General features: G+C 39.8%; 2 protein-coding genes across 7 annotated transcripts in view; one reads left to right on the forward strand and one right to left on the reverse strand.

Moving 5' to 3' along the window:
- The first annotated feature begins 914 nt into the window (after positions 1 to 914).
- The window catches only part of LOC100644461 (proclotting enzyme), a 36,351-nt gene continuing 10,670 nt past the window's right edge, over positions 915 to 26,595 (forward strand). The window contains exons 1-8 of the mRNA XM_012316760.3: positions 915 to 1,009; positions 1,515 to 1,561; positions 1,847 to 1,980; positions 2,048 to 2,142; positions 2,328 to 2,589; positions 3,124 to 3,368; positions 4,004 to 4,164; positions 4,235 to 4,282. Coding sequence (XP_012172150.2) covers positions 931 to 1,009; positions 1,515 to 1,561; positions 1,847 to 1,980; positions 2,048 to 2,142; positions 2,328 to 2,589; positions 3,124 to 3,368; positions 4,004 to 4,164; positions 4,235 to 4,282 — 1,071 coding nt within the window. The 5' untranslated portion in view covers positions 915 to 930. The remainder of the gene's footprint in view (positions 1,010 to 1,514; positions 1,562 to 1,846; positions 1,981 to 2,047; positions 2,143 to 2,327; positions 2,590 to 3,123; positions 3,369 to 4,003; positions 4,165 to 4,234; positions 4,283 to 26,595) is intronic.
- The window catches only part of LOC100646484 (atrial natriuretic peptide receptor 1), a 37,249-nt gene continuing 15,679 nt past the window's right edge, over positions 5,026 to 26,595 (reverse strand). For all 6 annotated transcript variants that reach the window (XM_048412660.1, XM_020866840.2, XM_020866839.2 and 3 more), the window contains 19 exons: positions 25,861 to 25,975; positions 23,821 to 24,155; positions 23,253 to 23,344; positions 23,041 to 23,179; positions 22,038 to 22,119; positions 21,605 to 21,740; positions 20,053 to 20,130; positions 19,254 to 19,331; positions 18,943 to 19,047; positions 17,962 to 18,205; positions 17,376 to 17,534; positions 12,342 to 12,418; positions 12,176 to 12,267; positions 10,487 to 10,636; positions 10,115 to 10,307; positions 9,594 to 9,768; positions 9,117 to 9,215; positions 8,863 to 8,954; positions 5,026 to 8,779 (listed from right to left, as the gene is read on the reverse strand). In XM_048412660.1, the coding sequence (XP_048268617.1) occupies positions 8,033 to 8,779; positions 8,863 to 8,954; positions 9,117 to 9,215; positions 9,594 to 9,768; positions 10,115 to 10,307; positions 10,487 to 10,636; positions 12,176 to 12,267; positions 12,342 to 12,418; positions 17,376 to 17,534; positions 17,962 to 18,205; positions 18,943 to 19,047; positions 19,254 to 19,331; positions 20,053 to 20,130; positions 21,605 to 21,740; positions 22,038 to 22,119; positions 23,041 to 23,179; positions 23,253 to 23,344; positions 23,821 to 24,155; positions 25,861 to 25,975 (3,188 nt within the window). In that variant the 3' untranslated portion in view covers positions 5,026 to 8,032. The remainder of the gene's footprint in view (positions 8,780 to 8,862; positions 8,955 to 9,116; positions 9,216 to 9,593; positions 9,769 to 10,114; positions 10,308 to 10,486; positions 10,637 to 12,175; positions 12,268 to 12,341; positions 12,419 to 17,375; positions 17,535 to 17,961; positions 18,206 to 18,942; positions 19,048 to 19,253; positions 19,332 to 20,052; positions 20,131 to 21,604; positions 21,741 to 22,037; positions 22,120 to 23,040; positions 23,180 to 23,252; positions 23,345 to 23,820; positions 24,156 to 25,860; positions 25,976 to 26,595) is intronic.

Genomic DNA, 26,595 nt, shown 5'->3' on the forward strand with positions numbered 1-26,595 from the left:
AATTTTGTATCTGGCGGGTTAATATACTTTCATTTTGTAATCTCATTTCATTTCAAATTTTAATGACTCTATTTATTCATATTTTAGTTTACTAATTTAATAAATTAATAAAAAACTACGCTTGAATGAGAGGATAAAGAATAAACAACATATTTATAAAAAACAAACCAGATTAAGATTCAATAAATACAAACAGTAATAAATTCAATGTATAATAAAAAACGTAGTCTCAACGGAATATTAATAGAAATAACCTCAGGCGATTCCTTCGTCAAAACGTATCTTTGGAAACAAAGAGGCGTCCAAAACTTGCTTTGATTCTGAAATCTGCCTGTCGCGAAGTGTCTTCTTGCACGTGAAATTTAATACATCCTTGGACGAATAAAGTTACTCTTTACTATCTTTATATTGCACATTTAACGTAAAATAAATTAAAAATTGAACTACTTTAAGTTTTGGACTTACACCATTTTCATTATCATCAACGTAATTAAATTAAAATATTATTAATTCAGATAGGTATAAGAAATTTTGAATGTTTTGCTTTTAACTTTATAACAATATTAGGCGGTATGAAAAGAAAAGAGGAAAGGAAGGCAAGAGGAGAAAAGAAAAGTAAGTTTTACGTACTTTATCTACAATTGTAACACAAAATGTATACGATCCAATATCTATGATCCAAGTTGATCGATAGAAATCACATCAGGACAGCGTAGCGCCTCGGTTTCTACAAACGAGTGACTCAAGTGTATAACGGGTTGCATGTTTAGGCAATATATACGTGTATATAAGAGAGCGTTTGCTATTCGTTTTGGCTGTTTCATTCGATCTCTACCACGGTACTGTCTCACGTTCTAGCAAATAAATCATTTTCGTCAATGTAGTTAGTAATTAAGAAGAAGCTAAGAGATGGAAATTCGGAAGAAGTTAATGCAGTCAAAGTTTCTTTTTTGCGTTTCCTGCGCATTGTTATTTGCTCGATCTTCCAGCTATGGCAAAGACACGACAGGTAAGTTACTTTGTACTTTCTTCGCGTAAAGATACTGTTTCCTTTGATGATATTTCTTTAACCCGTTATTCTCATAATAAGTTCTTCGATTAGCAATGCTTTAAACTTTTCTGTCTCGCATCGTTTCAGGTTTCATCTCACGAAAATAAATTATATTATATTTATTTATATTACATTTACGAGAACCATATTTGACCAAATTAAAGTTAATTTGACTTTATTAGTTTCAAATTTCGAGATTGTAACAGTTTCCAGTTAAACGGTAATCCGATTAAAAAATTGATACGGATACAGACGGGTTTCTACGGAAGAACCGTGTGTATATCCCAGCTCATGCTAGTTGGCGAACGAGAAAGCTCATAGCATAAATGCTTAACATAGATTCGTGTGCTAGAGAGGAAATTTTTTGTTTTGTTCATAAACGAAAGCACCGGTTGCAAATAGATTTATCTGTTCTGGACATCCTCCGATTGTCATCGTTGATCGTTTGTTCTGTCATTGATAGATTTTGCAAGGTATATCCATCACCAAAGAGCCTCTTCAACTGGAATGGTACGTAAAACTTAACGATAACTAGACTGCGGACGTTTATGCATTTTTTCATACGTTTTCACAAACACAACTAAAGTAATGAATTCTAAAATGAGATTTTATACATCCTCTTAATATTATAATGAATACGTTACTTTGTAAATCTGCTATATTTTTGCATATTACGTGTAGTTTGTACATTTTCATTATTTATATTTCTTACAAATACATAAATATCCGCAGTGGAGTCATAAGATAAATGTAAAACGCGATAGTTTAAGCAGAAGAGAATTTGTATTTACATAGGTACCGACGTCTTCGAAGTGTGTCGGATTGAACAACGAATCGGGTCACTGCGAGCACTTAAAACGGTGCTTATCTCATGAGTATGGTTCAAACTTTACGCTGGCTATAAATCACTCGTGCGTAATCGACCAAACGTAAGTGTTTAATTCATTTGTCTACGTGAAAGTTTGGATCGGATTGAATCAAATGGAATCGAAACAGATACACAGGCATTTGTTGCTCGAGACGTGGCAACGAAACGCGTACAAATTCTATGGTAGACGAGGATTTTGCCGACACTCTTCCGCAGATTGCTGGTACGTATGTAACGATTGATCGAGCAAAAAGGGAACGCGTCGTATCGTGAGTATTAGGACATTTGTTGATTTCATGTGAAATATGCAAATTAATAATTTAAATTATTAAGAGAACGATAAACAAATTCGTTTCCACTGGAGTATAACTTGTGGACGGAGTGGTAATGGCTCGCTATTCGTTTCAGCGAGTGACGATAAGAAACAAAATGAGGTGAGAATCGTTTGGTCGGGCGAGCATAGAACGACAACGTCTCGGCCTAAAAATCCGGCATTGAGAGGATGCGGAACTACATTGAAAAGTCAAAGCAAGTTGCTGGGCGGTAGACCGGCCGATTCCACGAAATGGCCCTGGATGGTAGCTCTTCTTACAACGAATAACGCTTACTATTGTGGTGGTGTGCTCGTCACCGATAGACACGTTTTAACGGCTGCCCACTGCGTCTACAAGTAAATTTTCGTCCCATAGATTAGGAATTTTACTCAATATGGTACTGTGAAGACCATCGATATATCTTACAAGATGGTCATAAAAAAGGAACGTTCCGTAGATTTTTTAAAGAAGTAAGAAAATACAAACATAACTTCTTCGATGTTATAAAAATGTCGGCCACATTATTTAACTTTATGAATGCATTGAGATATCATCAATAACTTATTTTTACTGTTTTTACGTGGCAGATCTGCGACACAGTTGCTCGTAGCGTGAACGTATATATCGATTCAACGTACTTCGTTTATCATAGGAAAATAGCTAATTTTACTCGTGTTTTTTGGTGATTTTCGGCAACTAATTGATTGCTACGATCGCGTGTACAAGATCTCATATTTTCTTAAACCTAAAGATCGTCAAGGACCTGACCAGTTGACAATATGCAGGTTCTGAACGGAACGTTTTCTCCTTTACCTCTTCCCCGCGTTTCATCTTCTTGGTTTTGAGTACAAAGTCATAATGTTAATTAAAGTTTCCCTTTTGTTGGTCAGATTTGGACCACAGGAGATCAAAGTCAGGCTCGGTGAATACGATTTCGCGACGAGCGAAGAAACGAGAGCCGTGGATTTCGCGATTTCCGAAATACGTATACATCGAGACTTTGCTCTTGACACGTTCGAAAATGACATAGCAATAGTCAAACTGTACCCACCGACCGTCTTCGACAGTTACATTTGGCCCGTGTGTCTGCCACCAATTGATCAAACGTTCGAGTACAAGGACGCAGTTATAACAGGTATCCTTTCCATTTTCGCTGTGTCCACTAGCTGTTCTCGACACTATTTTACGTTACTTTCGAAACACCAGTTTCGATGATTCTTGAACATGTTGTAAAGTCCAATTTAGAACAACTCTCTCTTCTCACGAAAACGTCGGAGTCTCTTAATTTCCGAGATATTCGCGAAGAACTGCAGGTATCGCTACGGTGAATTCTTATCTCAGTGAATTCAAACTTAATTCTTATCTCTTTTTTTATAGTTTATACAGGCTTGGATTAAGCGTCACTTTAAGTGTCGCCAATACCGACGCCTACGCTGCTGCGGACGCGCAATTATATGCTCAATTCACTATAGTCGTACCGATAATTTTTCGCGAATATCTTCGGAACTGTTGCAAGAGAATTGGACATTTTCGCGAGTGCAGAAAATTGTTCCAAATGTTGAGTTTTACAGCGTATTAAAAAATCATAGTAATTCATGTCGAGGGTAAGTTTCGAAATAATTCGAAATAAACCATATTGTCTCGTCGGATTAACAAAAATATAGGAAGTATAAAGAATATAAAAAGATACGATTATTGTCGAAGCTGATCATCACAAGAGACGCATCAGGATTAAAAATTTAGTTGGTTAAAAATTGGTTAAAAATTTAGGTTGGGGCGCACGCTACTACGGAGGCTCCTATAGTAAGGTTTTGATGGAAGTCGAGGTCCCAGTATGGCCGCAGAGTAAATGCACGAGCAGTTTCACTCGACGAATCGCTAATACGACGATTTGCGCCGGCGCTTACAACGGCGGAGGCGACGCTTGTCAGGTATGTAAGAGACCTTAATACGATCAAAAACAAAGCTAATATTCCGACCAATGACTACGTTCGCGTACAGGGTGATTCCGGTGGACCACTCCTTCATCAGCTTGCAAATGGCAGATGGGTAAATATCGGAATAGTATCTTGGGGTATTCGATGCGGAGAACCTGGACGTCCTGGAATATACACGCGCGTCAATTCCTATCTTGATTGGATATTCGAGAATGCCGTGTTCTAAGCTTAGGATCGCATTTAATTTGTTAAGCGAGTGTCCCCTTATAATTACGAAATTACTAAAATTATTAAAAGTTAAGACAAGTCCAGGCGAAAAACAAAGCAACTTCGGTCTGGTCGGTTTTAATTTTTATAAAAATGGCTCGTTTCCGATAGAAGCCTAATCTAATCTAAGATCTAAGAATCTAGTATCTAGAATCTAAGATCTAAGTGATATGTAAAAAAAAAAAAAAAAATAGGAGATTTTAAGATAAGGATATCGCGTCACAGAAATTTTAATTTAAAAAGATTAACGACTTAACTCGTAAAATTTCGGATGTTGATGCGAATAACGATGCGAACCGTCGCTACATACCGCCTTAAAATCGAAATTTAAGCGGCCCAGGTTTCTAAATAGCTGAAATAATTAAGAGTTTTTGTATCGATAAACTTTGAAACGTTGAAAAACAACGAAAGGATAGAAAATTAATTATCAAAACCACGCGAAGGAAAAGATAAAACTTTAGTTACCTTGGATGTTTTAAGATGGTGAAATATGTTGCTGCTGTCAGGACAGATTTCGTGTTTTCTTGTTTGGTTTTTTTATTCCTTACGTCGATCGTACAGGGACACGAATGGAAGAGGAGTCTGGTATCGTGCGTGGAAACGAAGAAATTTTATTTTCCGAATATCGATTGTTACATCGTTCAAAAAGAGATTGACACGAATAGAGAGAAATTCGATTGTTAGGACGTGTGTGACGTTTGTCGCGCCAAGACCGCAATTTTCATATGTATGTACTTTCTTTTATGGCGTGGACGCGCATATAAGCAGCCACGCGCGTGTACGACGCTATGCGACCGATTTTCGCATGACGAGTAAGCGTTGGAAGATTTCACGATTGAATCTCCATTATTTGATAACTGACTTTCCGACGAGGTCCAGCCTCTCTTTTCCTTTATATACACCGATACACTTATAACTTCAACTCTTCATAAATGTATATATGTGTATGCGTGAATGCGCGCTCATGCGTACGTATACAGTGTGTCCCAGAGTTTAACAACCAAACTTTGTCAGTGTATTCTATGGATACAATCCAGTAGAAAATGTTACACAAAGCTTAGCTATGAAGCGTTGAGATACCCTATATATCTAGATTTATGTGTGAGAATCATTATACATAGAGTGTCACGCCTAAAACAGGTCACCTAATTATCTTCGGCATCTTAGAGCATATAAAGAGTATATTACGCTACCAGTCATAAATATTAAAACATCCTATTGATATTTAGTACAAACTGTGTTTAGTCATTCGTTCGTGTTATACGTGCGTTATAATGTAAAATAGTACATGGATCGAAATTCATTGGTAATTTTGTATGCATATTCGCGTTTCTATGAAACCAATTAAATGAAATCTAAGCAGAGATTTGCTTCGACCACTAAACGTTATAACGAGTACATATCACGTGTAAGTTATATATCTTTGCACACTGTGCATATTGTACGCCTTTAAATTCCCATAGATATATAAAAATCCGCAATCTATTCGTTAGAATGTTCAAAGAAACGTAACGAATACATACTTTGATACTTATGGCCAGTAGTGTACACGAGTATAATTTAAGTTTGTATCAAAGGACGAATGCTCTCTATACGGTATTCCGAATTTATTTTCGCGGAATTCGTACGGAGTTTGTCAAACTTCGTAGACGCGCACGAAGTTTTTTAAGAAACCAGAAGACGAATAGGTGGCCTCTTTCAAATCGGGCATACCGTATACGTATATTAAATATACGCTCGTTTTCATCAAACATAGAAACATGTGCGCGTAAAATTTCCATTTTTGCAAACGTATAACATTATGTCTATACTTTAACATTCTTCCTCCATTATTCTCCACTCTGATCGCTCGTCTTCTCCGAAATGTTCGATCCGAGGGTGCCTACTACATTCTAACGGGACGTGTTTCGATCGAATCGACGAAAATCAATAGCGATAGGATACATGCTACGCTGAAGGGAACGCGGAAGACAAAGTATTCGATCGATTTTTCTAATATTCAAAGTTAGTTTCATTCGTATGTACTACTTTTCGTAATTTCTTTTCAATTCAAAATTCACGACCACTCCCCTCTGTCGTTGCTGTCCTCTTTTGGCTTTTCGATCGATTTCCGCGCACGCGCAAAAATAATCCGTTTTACGACGTGTCTCGCATTTTAGACTTTAATGGTTTCTCTATTGAAAGCGCTGGTCCTTGAAATGTGTTGACGTTATCCGTCGAAATACGAAACGGATATCTGGAAAAGAGAAAGAGAGAGAGGGAGAGGGAGGAAGGGAGAGAGAAAGAGAGAGAGAGAGAGAGAGAGAGAATGAGAAGAGGGTGGAAGAGAGGGATTGAAAGGAGGAGAAGGGTGGAAAGAAGGGGAAAGTGATGGCAGGAAAAGAGGGAGGGAGAGAGACGAACTTTCACACGCGAGGAACTGCATGGTTCTCGCTTTTCCATCGGGAGAACAGAGTATACATAGTATGTTGTGTATGTATGTATAGTAAAAGGAAGCGATATAGCAAAGTCGGTCAGTAGATAAAATTTTCAAGTTTCGTTGACATAAGGCATGTACTTGTTAGTGCCTTATTTAGGCCGTAGAATGTGAACTCAAAATCAGTTCTTCCTTCGTAGTATATTTTAATGATAATTTGTCTCCTTAAAAAGAAGAATGCTTATACAGTAGAACCCAATTTATTGAAATGGATCAGAAGCTGAAATAGTTTAAATAATCGAATAGTTCCGGTAATGGAAGTTTACTAGCTACTGTTCCCTTCAGTCCTTGATATTAATTGGACAATTACAATAGAAGCAAGACCCTGTTCGACGATAATTTAATAACTAATAATATTTGTAAATTGACAAGTTACACGTTATAGCTTAGGGACTTCTCTCGTAGAATTTGTTAATGTTATAACAAATGGCCTGATCACATGACTTATAATTTCCTTTTAAACGGCCCTAATGTTCGCAATTCAGGAATCGCGTTCCATCTTTGACACGTAAAATTTATTACGAATACAAACAAATGATTGCATAATTGCGTTCACTATAGAAATACGCGCATATATAACTAAACTTATACTCTGCTATAGTTCGAATAATAGTCAAGTTATAACTTCGTATATCTCTAGTAGAGCACTAACTCGCAGCTATAAACGAAATACGGATAAACGAGGTTCTACTGTAACTCGTTCCTAACTTCTATTCTAAAAGCTCTAAGTGAACTGCTAACGATAATAGAAATTGATTTCAATTGTACAATCAAGTTATACGACCTCGGTTGCGGCTAGATCAATTAGCGACTCCCTACTTAACGTTTCGCTTTACGAGCTCACTACTACTACTATATCGCTTCCACCTACGTTACATCCCTCCGCGCAACTCCCTCCGTCCCTCCACATAATAAATAACGATCGTGTTCCCGTAATGTTCATTTTTACTTCGAAAGATATTCTTTCGAACGTATGGACCCAAATTTCGATCGGAATCGCCGATCGTCGGAGGATGCTTAGCCGCTAGTCTACACGAAACGATGATACACGTATTACGATGAAGTCGAATTCTCGACGAGAGATCGCAAAGTGTGGTACAAGAATCGAGGGGAACGGAACTAGACTCGCGAGGGGGGTGTCGTGGGTACGAGGAGCGGCGCGTTTGGGCCGCTTTCCGTGTGATTTGGCACGCTCTCGCCGGCTTGATAAGAACGCCGCCCTTGAGACACGACGTTGCTCGATGTCGAACTCACGGATGAACGATTCCGAGACGGCGAACCATCCGCGAACGAACCGTTACCTATCGTACGGCCGCGGTTCGCCACGCCGTTCCCCGTCGCAAACGCGCCTCCACTGTTGTTTCCACCACTATTATTGTTGTTCCACTCTCCACCGGCACCACCACCACCACCTTCGTCGCTACCACCGCGACCACCGTCGCCACCATTTCCCTCGTTGCCGCCTCCCTTACGATTTTGCGTCGAAGCCTCGCGCTGATTTGGAATTTGCTGTCGATGAGGAATTTGTTGTTGATTCTTCTGCTGATTCGATTGCGATCGTTGTTGCTCTTGGAGACCTTTCTGAACTGCACGACGATTTTGATCTTGGCAATTCTGTTGCGAGGATTGCAAGGATCGAATGTCTTGTATCTTTGGTTGTACTACTGGATCAGGTCGACGCGACGGCAAGCTTGTAATATCTTCGTGCGGAGGGTCGATCGTCGTTGAGATCGGAGTACTTGTCGTCGCGATCGTTGTCATGGCTGTCACCGTTGTTGCCGACGAGGATAAGGAAACGGTTGGCTGTGGAGTACTTTTCGCTGATTTTTCGCCGATCAACCAGTACGTGGTCATCGTGCCTTTACCCTGAAAATTGAAAGACGAATCGTGACCTCTTGGTGTTCTTCGACGCGTGTTTCTCACTTTCTTAGATTAGTCGAAAGCCTTACCTTCAGAGTAACCTCGCCTCTACAAACGAGCTCGAAAGTTTCAAAAGTATCCAGGATTTCCTTCGTTTTTGGACTAACGTGGATCATTAGAGCTATGAGTAAAGAAAATGTATTAATATTGGGACGAACCTTTGTGTAATTGTTTAACTGTGCATGAGTTAAAATTATAATTAATGTATTTGTCTGAAATTTGTAAGAAATCCGTCTCGAAAGGGTTGATCGACATCTTGAAAAAGGTACAACTAGCGAATTACCTTCTCCATTACTCTCCATCCTAGATGCAGTGTTGACAGTGTCGCCGAATAGGCAATACCTGGGCATCTTCAAGCCAACTACACCAGCCACGCAAGGTCCTGAAATTGCGACCAGTCTTTCATACACGCGTCTACGAATGTTTAATATGCGAGTTGCGACAACATGCAATCACGCGCATAGTATACAACTTGCAGCATATCAATTTATGAATACTGATTAACCATATTGCGGTTCTAGAGTATGTATGTTTCGATGTTACTCTTATTTAAACGAGCAAAAAGACTTTAAGAGAAACTTTATCATGTCTATACTTAAAATAAGAAATAAGAAAGAAAATAAGAAGTCGAAAATGATTTCGAACGAAGGAATGCATGGCCGATATTATATTTTCCGGTATCGTTAAATAAATGTTAAATTTCATCTTGCGCAGAGAACAGCAAAGGGGAAAGACAAGCTACGGAGATATTCGATCTTACCAGTATGCATTCCAATTCGAAGTTTCAATTGCTCGTTCGGTCTGTGACGTATACTAAACGTCATCACGGTATCTCTTAAGGCTAAGCTCATCCTCGCAATTTCTCTGGCATGATTCGTTCCATTCCTCACCGGTAATCCTGACACTACCATATAAGCGTCGCCAATTGTCTCCACCTAGAAAATATATCGAGTCGTGTCTCATTATATGATTCGATTCGATAATAATCATCGTACGTACAAATCTACGCGACATTGAAAGGACGATCGATGACGATATCTTCGTGTACAGAATGGTAAACATCTGAATTAATCGTAACTCGGGTAATCGAGTAACTTTGTTTCCACGTGTGAAAATGTCATTTATCTCGAGCGACAAATAAAAACTAAAAGCATAACAAGTTTTCTTAGTTTCTATTCTCGTTGCAGTATCTTTCTTGCAAGGAATCGTCTTTCGCATAGAACCGTTTTTTGCTAATCGAGATTCTAGGCTGCAGAATGTACTAGAAAATCGTAACTTCACCTTGTAAACGTCAAAGTTCTCGATGATGGAGTCGAAACACGTGTATAGATCGTTGAGTAAATCCACCACTTGAAGAGGCGTACTCTCTGCGGAGAGCTTCGTAAATCCTACGATATCGCTAAAGTAGATCGTCACTTGGTCGTATGTTTCGGCTATTACGCTTTGGCCGAGTATCAACTGGGACGCGACAGATCTGGAAATTTAATTTAAAAAATCTACGAATACCGCAGATAGAAGCGATCGATGGAAGCGAGATCGCAAAGTGGAACACTATGAAAGACTACCGATTGATCTAAGCGCAACCTTCTGTCTGTACGCATGCCACGTGCACGCGGTCTATGAGTTGCGAATAATATCGACAATTCCACTTACTTTGGTAACAACTGATACAGGAGTTCCTCGCATTTACGTTTTTCCTCGAAGTAGTCCGCGGTACGTTCCTCTACCAGAGTCTCCAAATTGGTCGCGTATTGTTCCATACGAGAGAGCAAGTTGTCGAGGATGTTGCTGCTCTCGTAGTCTCTGCAACGAGATGGAATTCTTTCTCTGCTCGTCGTTCGAACAAGTCCTTAATCGTTATCTCGTTGCCCGAGCAAGCGATAAAGCAGTGACGACAAAACAGTGTATTTTTCGAAACAGACCTTGTAGTATCGCTAGTTTTGGAGAAGTTTAAGCGCTTGATGAAGTTTAAGACTCGAAGATAGTCTGTTTAACTAGTTGTTCGTGACGCGATAAACGACTAAATATATTGCATTTTCTACGAGAATTTTATTTCAATAAAAAATATTTCTTAGAAGGTAAAACGTTTGTTGAATCGTTATTGGTAGTCTTAATTGCAATTATCATAATATTCAGGAGCACGTGTGTATTACTTCTAGAGTGTATTTTTAGAAGTTATTTCATTTATTCTATTAATCCTTGTATAATACCTTTTTGATTACAGAATTCTATCATAGAATTATCTGAATTATCGTTTCGCTTCTGATATCTTTTCTTGCTAAAGCTAAAATACACGATATATCTCTCGTTCTTTCGTTATTACAGACTAGTAGTGTCGGGTGATATACAACGGATTTTATTATTCTGTGCAAAGTTCAAAGTTGAATCTTAAGCCGTTGAATCTTAGCTGACCCAAATAATCCCTATCTTATTTTAACGCGTTGCCGCGACAAATGCTGATCGTTTCTCCACCCTCGTTTACTTTTTTCCTACCAAAGAAAGAAAGGTTTGTATCCAAGAATCTCCGCTATGTGAATTCGCAAACACTTTTAGGAAAAGAATATCGCCAGCGACTGTAGCGTGATTCGACGCGAGAGCTGACAATTATGTCAATATTGGAAGAGTAGCTGACGAGGGCGAGAAAAACCAGAGAACGTACATCCCCGTCCATAAGCATTGAGACACAAGGGGAACGAGATAAATCTGTCCAATTATTAGACAAACATAAAAATTCTCAAGAATTATTAATCGCGTCGTTCGGACTCTTATATTCTTAGTTTATATTTCCAATCGCATTCTTAGTAAAGAATTTACAAATTCAATATCGTAATAAAAATGTGACGTTAAAAAATTATCGTTCACAGCTTGCGAGGATTAAGTTACTTACACGGTAGAAGTTTACTTATCTGATTGTACGTTTAAAAATAATCCCCAACTGAGAGCTTTATACTACTTGTCTTAACGTCTCCTAGTCTTCGTGCTTTGAATAAATCTCGTAAGCAGCGCTCGCTTTCTCATACATACTCTGCCTAATAAAGTTAAACGTTTTCCTCGTCTATATCTACTCTATCTCTTGATGTCTATTTTAGTCGATTTTCATATTACCATCACGTTAATATTTTATTCCTCTGTAAGCGTCAAGCAAATACTTTACGCTTTTCCACGTCTCATTAGGTTCTCAATTATATCCGTATTAAATTTCCTCTGCACAGTTTTTTATTTTTCTCTCTCGTTTCCTTTCGCTTCCTTCGTCTAGCGATCTTCTATTTTCAATTGCGTTCGGATCGAGTTTTCTTCAACAAAGAATTATCAAGGGAACATTTTCTTATCGTCCTTACTCACTTGTTAATTTTCCGTATAGTTTGTTTGAGCGCGGGAAAATCAGGTCTATCCGCGGCATCTTGCGCCCAACATCGCCTCATCAGAGTAGCCACCTATACGACGGAATCGTTTGAGCGTTATTGCTGGAATTTTTGGAAAGTTTAAGAGTCGAGAAGGACTCGCTTACTTCTTCCTCGACGGCGGACTCGTCGATCGCAGGCCTCAAAGGAGAACCTCCGGCTCTCTTCACTCCTTCCACGATTTCTGAAACAGAGCAAGGGGCAAGCTTGCGACAACAACTCGATCATCGACACGATCACAAATTCCAATTTCACTCGGTTTATTTATCTACGCAAGCATCGATTCGTCCGCGTTAATTATTCGTGTAACAATTTGTTTTCGTTCATTCGCGATCGCGATTTTATACACACCGCGTCTCATAACTACGAAACCAACGGAGAATCGTTGTTTTTGTTGAAAATGTCGATCGAATATATTTCTAGTCAGATCTAGTCACGTCGTGTCTCGTACTTCGTACCTTGTAAGAATAGAAAATTTTAGGATGGAACAACACGTACAAAGCTGTAACCATAAAACCATCCTAAAATGTTCAATTCCTATTGCCATATAAAGTGCATGGATACGATGCGAGAGAATCCGGCTAGTCAGACCTCTTATGAATAAAATAAACGCAAGGTCGATACTTTAGGAAAGAATATCTTTCGAAAGAGTAGAGAAATCACATCTTTCGCGTAAACGCTTGTCACCCCATAGTTTGATAAAAAGTCCGCCTCGATGATGTATGATCGATCGATAAGATATTGGACTTTAAAATTGTTCGCACACGAGAAAGAAAAAATCGTATCCTTTCCTGCACGATCTTCAAATGTTTCACGTAACTCGCATAATACGTACGTGAAAATTTTCTTTACAACGAGTGTTGAAATATTTCTTCGTCAGCCATTGTATATACACACCACACAAAAGTGGAAACTTTTGGATGGTTGTAGTTATGACACGCAGCGTAGTATACCGTCGTGCCGGTTCGATCGCTCCTCTTACTACTTAGCTGTCCGTTTCAGTGAAACGAGTGTTTCTTGGTCGAACGACTCTCGCCACAGCTCGCGTTGTTACAACCGAATGACTTCGTGTATATATATACGTATTTACGTTGCCAAAGAGGCAAAAGAAGAGTCGCAAGTAACGCGTGAAACAGTGGGAAAGGTTCGAGAAGCGAACCACGTCGAATAGAATCATCAAGGGAGATGAAAATAGTTAACGAATATGAGCGAAAGGCGAAAGGCGAATGGTAAATATTGAACCTACTGTGCCTGTACAAATCCTCCAAGAAGGCGTTGCAAGTTTCGCAGTTGAGGGTGCAGTGAGGCCTACGGACTTCGAGCAAGGGACTGACGGCCCTTCGAGGACTGGCCCCACCGTCGGGACTGGCGCCCGGCATCGCCAGTAACGTTAAACTACTCGTGCTCGACGTATTGCTTCTATCTGCCATTTCTTCTCCTTTTCTGATCTATCCCGATCGCTATATTTCTCTATCAATGACCCATTCGAATTCACCATTTTTCTCTTTCATGCCCCTATTTCGCTCACGCTGTCGCTCTTCACGCTCGCTTTCATCCTTCTCCCTTTCATTCACGCGATTACACACGCATCTTTACGCCACCAGATAGGATACGATCGTTCGAAGCTAATTTCGCGCGAAATGTAGCGTATGTACGTAAACGTGATCATTGCGAGTTCGTAGATCGCCGTTACAGTTTCTCGCGATGAAATTTATTTCGAATTTTACGAGCGAATTCTCGTCCTTTCCGATATTACATCGACATCGAAGCTAAATTTCTCATGGAATTTTTAACATCGCATCGATCTATATTTAGGAATTTTCACCGCGATAAAAAAGCGATTCTTGAATCACGAACGGATTCTAAACGCTTCCGATCATCGTATCGGTATTTCTCGTCGTCACAAAGAGTGGTGTATGAATCACGAACGAATTGTTTACGTTTGACATCGCATCGGTATACGAAATTGTCGTGATAACGAAGACTCAGCGAAGACACAGTGATTTCTATCAACTACAGAAGGAAGGAAGGAAGGAAGGAAGGAATTGTCTCGTTTCTCAAATTTCAATCTCGATCCAATTATCCGCTATCCAGTTAACTTTACAGTTACGACGGAAACCGTACGTCAAAGTTAGGCTCTTTTCGATTTACGAGCTGCTTCTCTATTTGACGGATTGGGTTTCCCATTTTCTTTACGACGTGTTACGTCGTTAAAAAATTGAATTTCAACCTCGATGTAATTACTTTTTACTCAGTTTGCTTCGCGGTCGAGATGCGAAAATAATTGCTTTTTATCCGATCTAATACGAGAACTGTTTATTTGTTTTACGACGTTACATTTTTCCTTGCCTTTCAAGTATCCGAGTGCTTGCTAGCTTCTCGAAAAATGGAACTTTCAATCTGAATTTAATTTTACTTCCTATCCAGTTAGCTCTTTACAGTCACCGCGGGAACCATACATTCCAGTTACGTTCTTTCCGTTTCGTGGCTAATGCTTCTTCGTTCGACAGATCGTATCTTCTATTCCCCTTCGAGAGTTACGTTTTCAAAAAATTGATCCTTCGGCCATGTCCAGGCGAAGAAACCTCGACACTACGAAATTTCGCGTTTACGCTAGTAACAGTAGCTACTAATAGAGAAGCTAGTAGAACAATCAGCAAGCTATTCTCCGCTTATGCAACGCTCTGTTTACGTTGACTTTTCGACGACGTTATCTCTCGTTCGGAAGAAGTCCGACGAATGCGAAGATTCTAGCCCCGTCCACATAATCGCGACACTGATCGAACAAAAAGCACGTAGGTGTATATGTGTATATATATATACATATATAGGTCTAAAGGTATATACCGGTACTAGCGATATTCGTTCGATCGTAACTCCACTCTTTGTAAATGGAAACGAGCAATTTCGCGAGCCATCGGCGCGCAATCATCGTTGTCTCGTCCCGTATGAAATAATCAATTAATTGCCGCGTCTCGGATACGAAATCAGGGTAATTGGCTTGGAAGAAGGAAAAAATGAAAACGGTGTGAAACGGAGAGAGACGAACGACAAGAGATTCGGAAGGAATATAGAGAGCGAGGAAGAGGGTAAAGGGGAGGACGAATAGGGTAGAGGTAGAGTTGAAGTAGGAAGGTGGTGGAAGGAGGGAGGCAAGCGGGGTTAGTTAGAGGGGTAAAGGGTTTGAATATCGAGCAAAAAGGAAAATCGGGCCGCGTAAATGGGACGGTCAAACGATTGGTAAACACAAGCACGTACCGAGTTAGACGCAGGCATGCAGGCATGCAGGCATGTAGGCACGCAGCCACACAGTACAGACACGCAAACTGTCGGGACACGCAGCACGCAGCAAGGCACGCGCGCACACACGTTTCTCCCCGAAGGGTTGTCGGTGAGAGACGGTTAATTAAACGGTGGTGGGACCGGCGAAACCGAGTCCTAGCCGCGTTTCGCGTACCGAAGGCCCCTCGATCCTATTCGTAGTGGTATTCTCGCGTCGATTTCACGTGTCGTCGGTCGCGATCTTCCGCTGGTGTCGTACGTCTCGTCGCGAGTTCACGCACGAGACGAGAAACGAAGATCGAGAAGAGAGAAAGAGAGAACGCGAACAACGAATGGGAGAAGAGGGAGGAATAGAGAAACGACGAGGAAGCGCGCGTGCAAGAGCCGTGTACGTTCCAGGACGCGTGAAAGCTTCGACTGAGCTTTCAACCCGGGTCTCGAAACGTTCCCAGCCTACTTGTGGCACGTTCCATCCTTTCATCGATCCTGCCGCTCGCGTCGAAACCGAGCTTGCGAAACCTCGTAAACTTCGTTACCGATCGATCCGGCGCACGCCGCGCCGTAACCCACACCGCTGATTCCCCCTTCTCCTACGAGCTCTCCCGTCGTTCTCGTCGTTCCTCGTGTACCAACGACGTGCAACCGACGCACAGCGTCGCGACGCATCGCAGTCGATACGAATTACTCTTATTCCCTACCGGCCGCGGCGATGGCGAACTCCCTTACCGGTTGATCGGTCACTGGCGTCGATTGCGATTCGTAATAACGATCCAAGGGCTCATAACAAAAACCACGTTCTGTTGTGCTTATCTGCCTCCAGCAGAACGAGAGAATATTTGTTGCGGCAAAAACAGGGTACCTTTGAATCTGCTCCGATATATCTGAATGTTTTTCAACGCGATGTTTACCATGTTGTCTAATTGCCGGCAGTACATTTGTATTTATATCGCGAAAGAACTATACTGTTTTTTTAAGCGACTATTTTGGTTGTCTGGATAATCTACGCTTTACTTCGCTATCATTAAACTTTCCTGATACGTTGGAAACATGTTCTTCAGATACTTGGAAATGATTCATGAAAAGCGGAACATTCTTCTTCGTAGCCAAATGCCCCGAGAGAATCCTATCTTTCTCCAAATGTCTGGTCAATCTAGTAAATTAATCAACATTTATCGGGCTGCGCGGCCGTTTTAGTTATTATTCACAACGACCAGGCATTATGAATAATGACGTACTAGCCGATCAACCCGTAACACACATACAAATTACGACGCTTAATAAACGATCAGTATACAATATAAATAGTTGCCTGAAACATATAATTAACGCCATACGCGTCTTAACGATATAACGGATAATTGACTGTATAGTAATTTTGTCAACCTAGCGATATATATGTTTGCAATAAATATCTTGTATAATCTCTCGATAATTATATCACGTCGTGTGTTATACAAAGTGTTTTACATAACGCATATACTGTATTCAGGATAAGTTTTCGTAATATGATCGAGTACTTTGATAAGCTTACGAATATCTAATTAAATCGTCAGGCTGTCGATTTATGACGGCGATTTTCATAAAATCGGTTAGTTTTTATTCGACGGCACGTCGATATATAAAACACTTTTCGTAATATTTATTTCACGTCGTAAATCTAACTTCTGGCTAACGCGTTACCCCTATAAAGTAAACGAATAACACTCTCGTATAAAGTTAAGAAATTTGACACGGGTCGTTCTTATTATCAGCCCTTTGATTTCTCTATTTTTCGACTTGTGGAACGTGCGATACGATTGCAGCTAGCGAATAGTTGTAGTATATACAGCGTGTGTCGTTTGCGAGGACGAAATACTTACCCTTTGGGGAGATATCACGGTCGTCGCCCAAGTAAAACGGTCCTCGGCGTACCACGATCTCGTGAACGATTATGGCGAAGCTGTACACGTCGCCCTTCTGAGTACCCTCCGGTGGTCGTCTTTCTATTCGCAATAATTCCGGAGCCGTCCACAGCTGCCCTGTACAAACAACGTTATTTTACGATCGTGCGACCTCGTGACACTGACACGCACGCACACATATGCTTGCAAATGCACACGTACGTAAGCTGCTTCAGTAATACGTGGCCAAACTTTCGATGGAACGAGAAAGAAACATCGAGACATTAAGAAACATACTTTTTCTTCCAGTTGATTCACGCACGCATTGGCAAACTCTCGTATCGTATGGAGAGAATGCGCATTTTTCTGCATCTAAGATAAATTTAAAGATGCAGAAATTCACAGAATATAACGTACAGAAACGTACGAAATATCCGAAAGTGGAGTGCTCGTTGTTATTTTTAATAGACGAAAGAAATTGCCATTGCTACTACGTAGGTTCCATCTCTCTCGTTCTCTTCGTAAAAATTCGCAGTTTACGTAGATCTGATCTTGGAGCACTCACCTCTCCAATAAGCGTAACTATCCTTGTCAACTTCCTCGCTGGAATTCGCCCTTCGCAGCTCGTGCAGTCCAAAGTCCGCAATTTTAAGGACGAACCGCGAATCGACCACGCAGTTGGAGGACTTGAGGTTGCCGTGACTCTTCAGCTCGGACGCGTGAAGATACGCCATTCCTCGAACGATATCGTGGATGAGAGATCCTCGAAACACGCGGTCCAGTTTGATCTGATCGTTTTCCAATATGTCCTGTCGCGGAAGATCGACGAACACACGTTGAAAGTCGGAGCGGAATTTATTCGTCGGGTCGAGTCGAATGGTTTAGGGGAAGAAGTAAACTTTAATCTCGGCACTTTGATTAAATTTTTAATCGAGCTCGATAACAAATGCATGCTATGGATGAGAGGCTCCACCGGACTCGACTAAGTTAATCGCCTCCTACCAATTGCACGGAAAATGTCCGCTATCAGATAGCTACATGTATTAACGGCCAACTTCTTTTATCGAATAACCTTCGGTCCGCGCGCGCAGTTTTATTACGTCCCTGTGAACTGCCGTTTACGAGTATTACCAGACTCACGGAATATCTGACAGGCTATTAAGGAATTATTAAGCTTGTTCGGCACCGTAAACTGCAAAGAACTCTACATGCTCTACATAAAGAATTCAATGAAGATTTAATCGATCGTGTAACAAGGTTGAAATGTATCTACCTTGTTTACAGCCGTCGTATCTCTCGATCGTCGTTCCGGTTAATTTTGCTATTTGTATTATCGGATTTTTAATTATTCGATAGAACCTGCCATGTCCAAATTAATAAGGAAACATCAATGCGCAAAGTTTATTTTCAAACGGTATAACAGGACAGATAATGGAACCAATAGAATATTTTCATACGATGGCTACCGAATGAGAAACACGATACATGTACATTATATTCGCAAGATCTATAAATCTAATAAGAATAATATAAATCTAAGACGAACCTGAAGCGATCCTTTTGGACAATATTCAGTCAAAAGACAACAATGCGGAGGATCGACACAGGCGCCATAAAACCGTACTAGATGATCGTGCTGCAGGTCCTTCATCTGTGCGAACAGAACAGAAGCTTTATCGTCTGTCCTACGAAACTATGTCACACGTGGTGATTGAAATACGAAACGACAGAGAAAGTTTCAATACTCGTAGTTGCAACGAGATCAATCGATTTTCAACAAACTTGTCGTTCGTTTTTTCAATCCACACGTATCTCGTTGCAAGTTGGAGAAATTTCCCAATGGAAACGAGTACTTACCCTTTTCAATTCGAGCAATAAAGGCCGCGAGATTTCCACCTTATTCCTCGGTATCAATTTTATGGCCACCTTAGAGTTCTGCGACAAATCGTATTACACACATGTATTATCTTCAAAGATAATTCATTTTTACGCGCACTTTGATTTATAGTACTGCGATTAACACGTTCGCTAACGACATGATACACAAAAGTCACAGAAAAGAAAGTATAGATAAATACCTGTCTGTGTATTTTTTTAATTTTCAAGCTACTTTAATTATTACTTGGACTCAGTCCTAAGCTTCAAAGTCTTTAAAACTAAGCATTCTCGGACACAAATACTTTCACACTCTCGTATAGAGGATAAAAGAGCGGCTCGATTGGTATATAGAAAAATATATAGTTCAGTGCTAAAAAATATCAACAACCTTGTCATCTTATGAAATAATCACCGTGAAAATAACATTTGTTACACGTGCCCCTTTAAATCATGCAATCTTGCCTCAAAGATATATTTAGAAAGACCATAGATAACAGATACATTTAGACATTCCTATCTAAATTGCATTCTGCGTTACACGGAAATATAATGCAAAGACACTGTGATAGCGACCGTGTTAATAATTTTAAAGCAAGAAGTTTGAAAGAGAACTGAAACGAGGAAAGGAATGGAAAAATGGGAGAGAAAGAGAAAGGGAGGAGAAGGAAGAAAGAAAATAAGAAAAGTGAAAAATAAAAGGCTGTGTATACATATATGCGGATAAGGTGACGCATAAAGTATCTAGAGACGCGTCGCTTTACCGTCAGTAAGGTCGAACCTTGTAAATTCCCGTTGGGACATAGACGTTTCTATCTACTCCACCTGGTAAACTGACGTTTTCATCCGAGTATATAGTCTGTAATGAAAAAGAGAGATATTCGCTTTGGTTTGATTCGTTTGCAGTTGGCTCTGGTGCAGATGCATCCCGCGAATATTTCTCAAACATCTCTGACACGAAGGAAAATCCTACTTCCCACCCAAGATAGGGTAAAAATAAAAAGAATTTTCTCGTCAGAGTGCTACATCCCTTCCGTATTACGGGCGGAAAGAAGCATAAAATATTTTTTTTCCAGATCTTCAATTTCCGATAAAAGTCTTGTTCAAATCGTGTAAACTCTGGAAGATCCGCGAATTGAAATAAATGGACCGTTTATTTTGAAAACAGTGCGAGCTGATTTTTGAAAAATTTGAGAGAATGAAAAATTCACGTGTGCTTCAACGTGAACTTTTTACTTACGAACAATTTATTGCTTAAATCTTAAAATATTCGTGTGTTTTGATCAATCGAAACTTCGTTAATATCCGGAATTACATAATCATTTATTTTGAAAGTGGCGTAAATCCATTTCCTGTAAACTGTAGCCTGTTCAGAGACTAAACAGTAGAGGTAGCAATAATAATCAAAAACAAATGGTGTAGCGAATGTAATCCTAACTTCTGTATCTAACATACGATCGCAGATATGGATGTGAACTAACTGTTTAAATGCGATTCAACAATATACTAGTAAATTGTTATTGCATTTATCGAACCATCGTTGTTATTGAACTAGATCGTTGTAATTAAATGCAATTATGTTTATATTACTATTAAATTAATTACATTTATATCGGGCTGTATCGAAGTAGAAACTTATCGTATAGACATTTATAAACAAAAGCGAATTCAAGCATAAAACATAAATTCTAAATAATTGAAATTTAACGAATCGTACGATTCAATAATTTCGAAAGTGATGACGCGAGTTCAACATCATTGAACCCTGACACCAAAAAATCTCCAAGGAAACTATTTGTTCGATAAATTTACATTTACTTGAACAGATAGAAACCCGGACAAACTGAGAAGATCTCATCGGAATTGTTCAATCGTTGGACACGCAAACACTTCAATATTTCAAAACAAAGGAAGATGTATTTACACCATTTTCAGAATAAACCATTAATATCAAAGCATATAGATAACGATGTTGATCGTTGCATTAAAGCGAGAAGCTTATATATGAATATATATAAAGTATAAAATATATAAAAATAATATATAAAATATTATAAAGTATGAACGAGATGTCAGCTGACCGATAAATAGCAATACATTTTCAGTATAAGATAAAATTGCTTACAACATAAAAAGTGTGCAAACAAAATTTTTATACATCTACTCTCTTTTTAATCACTTTAACGTCTAGTCGATTCTACAATCGTATCTCCCATATATTTTAAAATATTTGGAATAAATGTCTAGGTACTTGTGACCAACGGTAGATAAGAATTACGCGCTGTTTCGTCGTAATACGAATATAATGAAAAAATAGAATATTTCATATTCACCAGTTGACTACCGCGCATCTTGTTCGCAATCAACGAATACATGGATCCTCGCGTTTTTGCATTCGGTACGAAGATAATGTCGTGCCACTGCACCTTCCACGTCATGGAGGCTATTTCCGCTTCGAGTTTAAAATGCCTGCAAGAGGAAAGAAATAGAGAGATACGTTTTCCATTACGTAGTTGTTGAGCAACGATTCGGATAGTCGATTTGGAGAGAGCTGTACGGAAACTCGTTGGCTTTTCAGCTGGCGAGTTGATCCATTTAACACCCTGTTTAGTATGTGAGAGTTTAAAGGCGTTCTAACCCGCTTGCTAATTCGCGATTTCTCTAGGGATCTTGAAATTAATAGGATTACTAGAGTAGGAGAACGAGGGCGAGTGCTGTTTCGTGATCGGAGATAGAAAAGCGATCGATTAATCATGGTGCGCTTACCTGTAAATGAAGGCCGAAGCAACGGCGAGAACGACGACGATAGAGCTCAACACCATCGAGAGAATAGCGTGTCCTGGCAGAGCTACGGAGAAAGAAGAAAAACAATCGAAAATACGAAGCATGAGAACCGCGTAGAGGTAAAATTTCCCATTAACGTCAGAATGTTCATGAATAATATTAAAAGCTCGGACAATATTATTTCCTTTGAAACGCCTTGAGATGTAAAGTACATATGCACATATACGTTTCGTATTATAATAAAGATCTCGATGTTTACACGAAAGCGTTGTTCGTACACGTACGTCTAACGCTTAGAGGAAATTTTACTTAAAGAGATATATCCATCCTGAGTGGTCTAAAAATAAATTTCCGACTCCCTTTTCTGAGAAATTACGATGTTAATGTCACTTTTGAATTTACTCTCCGATTCGAAAGAAAAAAAAAGAAATAAGCCGGGGGAAGTACGTTACAAAATGATAAACATCGGTAGCTAGCTACTTCTGGCGAGGACTGGAGAATTTAAAACAAAGAAATCCCTCTTGATTCTTATATGATAGATTCTAATCGTGGCTTAGAATTTTTCGACAAATTTCGGTGATCACAGAAATGGCAGCAGATCGGAGAGGAGAAATCTTTTACCAAAAGCGCCATCGATCTTAAAGGTTTCCAAAAAATCTAGTTACTAAGATGAACAGATCTCCAGGATTAAATCGTAGAATAGATTGTGTGGAATGTCTCCTCGAAATTTGTAGAGTTTTATCATCGTTTCCTGGCGAACCTGGTCAGGTCGGAAAACATAGTCGCAAGAAGAAAACGACACAAGATTTGAGATAATATTCTGCTTTAATAGATTTGAATAATGGATCCCTGTAACTCCATGGGAAATTTGAATTTTGATAAGCTGGTAGAATATTCTACGCATCTGAAACTTTAACAAACTCAGAGCGATGTATCTCTTTAACATAGTAACGCGAAGTTATGAACCGAGATGCAAATGACTTACAGTTGTCGGGACACAGGGAGCCATCGAAGCCGCAAGTAGGTGTATCCGGTGGTGGTTCCGATCGGCCACCTGACCAGTGAATCCTCTTCCCGGCTATATATTGCAACGTCTTATTGGCACCGTAGTAATTAGCCACGATCTACGACACACACGATATTCTCGGTGACCTCGTTTTCAAAGAGGCGCGCGTCTTACACGGCCAAATATTTTACCTCGAACTTGGACGTTTCCGGGTTCATGTTGAGAAGAGAATAGTCCGCTATTCGATCGCCGTTCTCGTCGATATTCACATCTCCGGTTATACCTGTAACCGAGCGATCCGCGTCCATCGTGTGACTCGATGATCGTTGATACGTAACAATTAGGCCAATAAGGGTCAAGTAACAACACGTAAAAGTTGCGTAAACGTGGCATTATTAGGGAAATGTAAGAAAGAAAAATGTTTTTCGGGCCAAGTAGAGTAGCATAATTTACAAACGAACGTAAGAAAGCCACCTTATACGAAGGTCCGCTCTGTTATAGAGAACGCAGTTTCTATAATATCAGAATCAACACGCCATAATTTTACAATATTTGATAAAGGATTAATAACGAAAATAACGTTAAGCGTTGAAAGAAAATTCATCGATAAAATTCAATGATGTAAATCGAGAAGAAAGAAATTACAAGTAAAATGTTGTATGAACGTATTAACATTTTAGTCCTTGGTGAGTCGAGAAACTGGATAAGATGGAAGCGTGCGAAGCGGAAAGATAATGTAAGAGAAAATCGTGGCCGCACCTCTGAAGCTTCTACCCCACATTCTTCGGGTAAGATTACCGCCGTCCAAATTCACTCCGTCTGGATATTCCGGCAAGCTTTCCTTAAGTGCAAGGGCGTAAAGCAGCACTGCATCGTAAAATGCTGTTACGAACGTCGAGACCGAATTATTTCCAAATGTGAAGTTGTACTTGGTTTGCGCGAGACTTTTTACTTCCCTCGAGAAGTTTAAATATTCGGCATTATCGGGAGTTCGGGCGGTGACTGTTAATAGCGACTGATAAGCCTTCCGGGCCTTCTCGTTCCTTTCTTCCGTGTCGGTTTCTACCCTCCATGGTTCCCTCGAGTTGTTGTCGCTGAAACGATCGAACAATGCTCAACGGCGTTTCTCCTTTCGCTTTTTTCGATTTATTCGCTGTTATTTAAATCGTTCTTGATTCTCGAGGCATCTTTTCGAAGAAAGATCGCGAACGGTCTGGCTTCGATTTGGGTGAAACTTTGGAAAATAAATATATATATGTCGAGTTATCGTTGGGGTTAAGGGCGTTTAACGAACAGAATTTGACAATTAGCTGTGGCGATTAGAGATACTCGAGATCCTAATGACAATAATCTTAGGTTCAATAACGAATCCACGGTCAACAGGATGGCAAATGCGCTTACTTCCCCAAAGTCCAAGTAGAACTGAACTTACTTGTCCACAGTGCAAGTGGAACTGAACTTACTTGTCCACAGTACAAGTGGAGCTGCACTTACTTGTCCACAGTCCAAGTGGAACTCACTCATGTACTTTTTTCTGTACCTCTCTGTACCCCTCGGGTCAACTATATCTCGAAGAAGAGCTATAGTCCATACCTCAGTTAGGTAAAAACGTTATCCCATGACCGCGACTACGTTTAGCGACTTTGTTTAGTCACTTCGGACCCAAGCCTACTGTCATAAATCTCGGACAAACAGACTCGGATTAAATCATAAATAACTACCTCTAAGTTTTATTATTTAAGTATAATAAAATTATAATAAAAAGTCTAGACCAAAGTATTGGGGATTTCTCAAAAATTCCAAAGGAAAGGCCCCGATGTTCTTTCATCTCCGACATATATGTACATATTTTCCTGACTGCGATAGATCGAGTTTAATGATAAATAATTCGAAACCGATGGCATGGTATATGCCATGCAATATCTCGCAGCAATGACGGACCACAACACATATGTCATTGGTATTTTCAGTGCAAAAAAAGAGATGCAGGAAATATTTCGCGACAGGGAGAGGGAAAAGTGCTAATTATTTTTGCAGTGGCTGCAGAGATAATCCAGGTTTATGCTTGGTAGAGTGTTTCGAGAATGATTTATATTACTCAAAAAAATTTGTTTCGTTTAGCTATATGTTCGAATATATCTTCGTGTTTCAGTAAAAATGTCATATTTCCTGCGCGTGTTTGTTCTGGTTTATGTAAGTATAAATAATGTTTATATCTATTATATACACATTGTATAATTTTTTCTCTGTCGAAACAAACATCATTGCCCTTTGCGTGTTTATCTTTTTGAAATTTTAGTTAAAACGCTATTTTATTCGCATGACATACATGTTACGTCACGTGGTGATCCAATATCAAGATTATCGCGGATACTCGATGACATACCGTGTATGTCATAACGTAGTTTTCAATAAAAATCCTCTAAACCGTTTTTTTTTTTTATTCCTCCATCGATTAGTTTCCCTCATTTTTTATTACAAAGGCAAAAAGACTTTTCATTATTTGGCAGAGTTTGTTCAAAAGGAAGTCTCGAACGTATTAAGAAGTGAAATTGCCCTGCAAAATTCGAAACAAATCCTCGCTCGAACCTTCGCCCAAGGCTTCGCCCACACCCTCAGGGTGAAAGGTTAAGGGTAAGGTCGGTCCCCTCGTGACCCTTACCCTGTCAGTCGATCTCGATTCCGACACCAAAGTCCAGATGCTTTTGAATAGTATCGTAGAGATATAAAAAACGTTGATGTTCCTTTTTATCCGCCCGTTACATTTTATTCTACTTTCCTCTGTTTCTTCGAGCTTACCTGGACGAAAGTTCTATGGAGAAGAACACGTATTCTCCGGAATCGACCATTCCGAGTTGCTCGGCAGCTAAAAGAATTTCTCTGATGGTCGTCGAATTGGCACACATTACTACAACTGAAACAAAGAAAAACCTTTTTACTTTTCCATCGTCCTCGCTATGATATTTACGTGACGAGACACTCTACCAATTCCAACCATCGTATTTCGCGCACCGAAATAAGGTCCATTCAAAATTTTAGCCCTACGGGATCCCGCACGCCATTATTTACAATATCGATATCAAAGATGGGTATTCTTCTCAACGAATAGGGAGACACGCGTGCTCGTCTCTTATTTTTCAACCTTTCACGTTCTTATACGTCAAGATACAAAGATAGAGTGCGCGATGCGTATAGAAATAGAAAGAGAACGCTGCACCAAGGTCCCTTGTGTCCTCGTCTAATTTACGCACCCAGCTTAGTATAATAAATACGTAATTGTAACAACGATCAACGAACGATCAGTCAGTAAATGACTGATTAGACGCGAGCAAAAGGAGCCTCCATGCAGCGTTTTCTTCATATTGCCATATCGCAGCCACTTACACGGTAACTTATGAGCCCGCGTACTCTAACTTCGTATCGCTCTGTTTCTATCTTCTATCTTCAGACATTTTTCTTTCAAATTTCAAAATAATTTATCCTCGAACGGTACGAATGTAACGAGCGTGTTCTGCTGCCTCGCGCGTATAAATT

This window comes from Bombus terrestris, chromosome 15 (assembly GCF_910591885.1).
Source record: "Bombus terrestris chromosome 15, iyBomTerr1.2, whole genome shotgun sequence".
Lineage (NCBI taxonomy): Eukaryota > Metazoa > Arthropoda > Insecta > Hymenoptera > Apidae > Bombus > Bombus terrestris.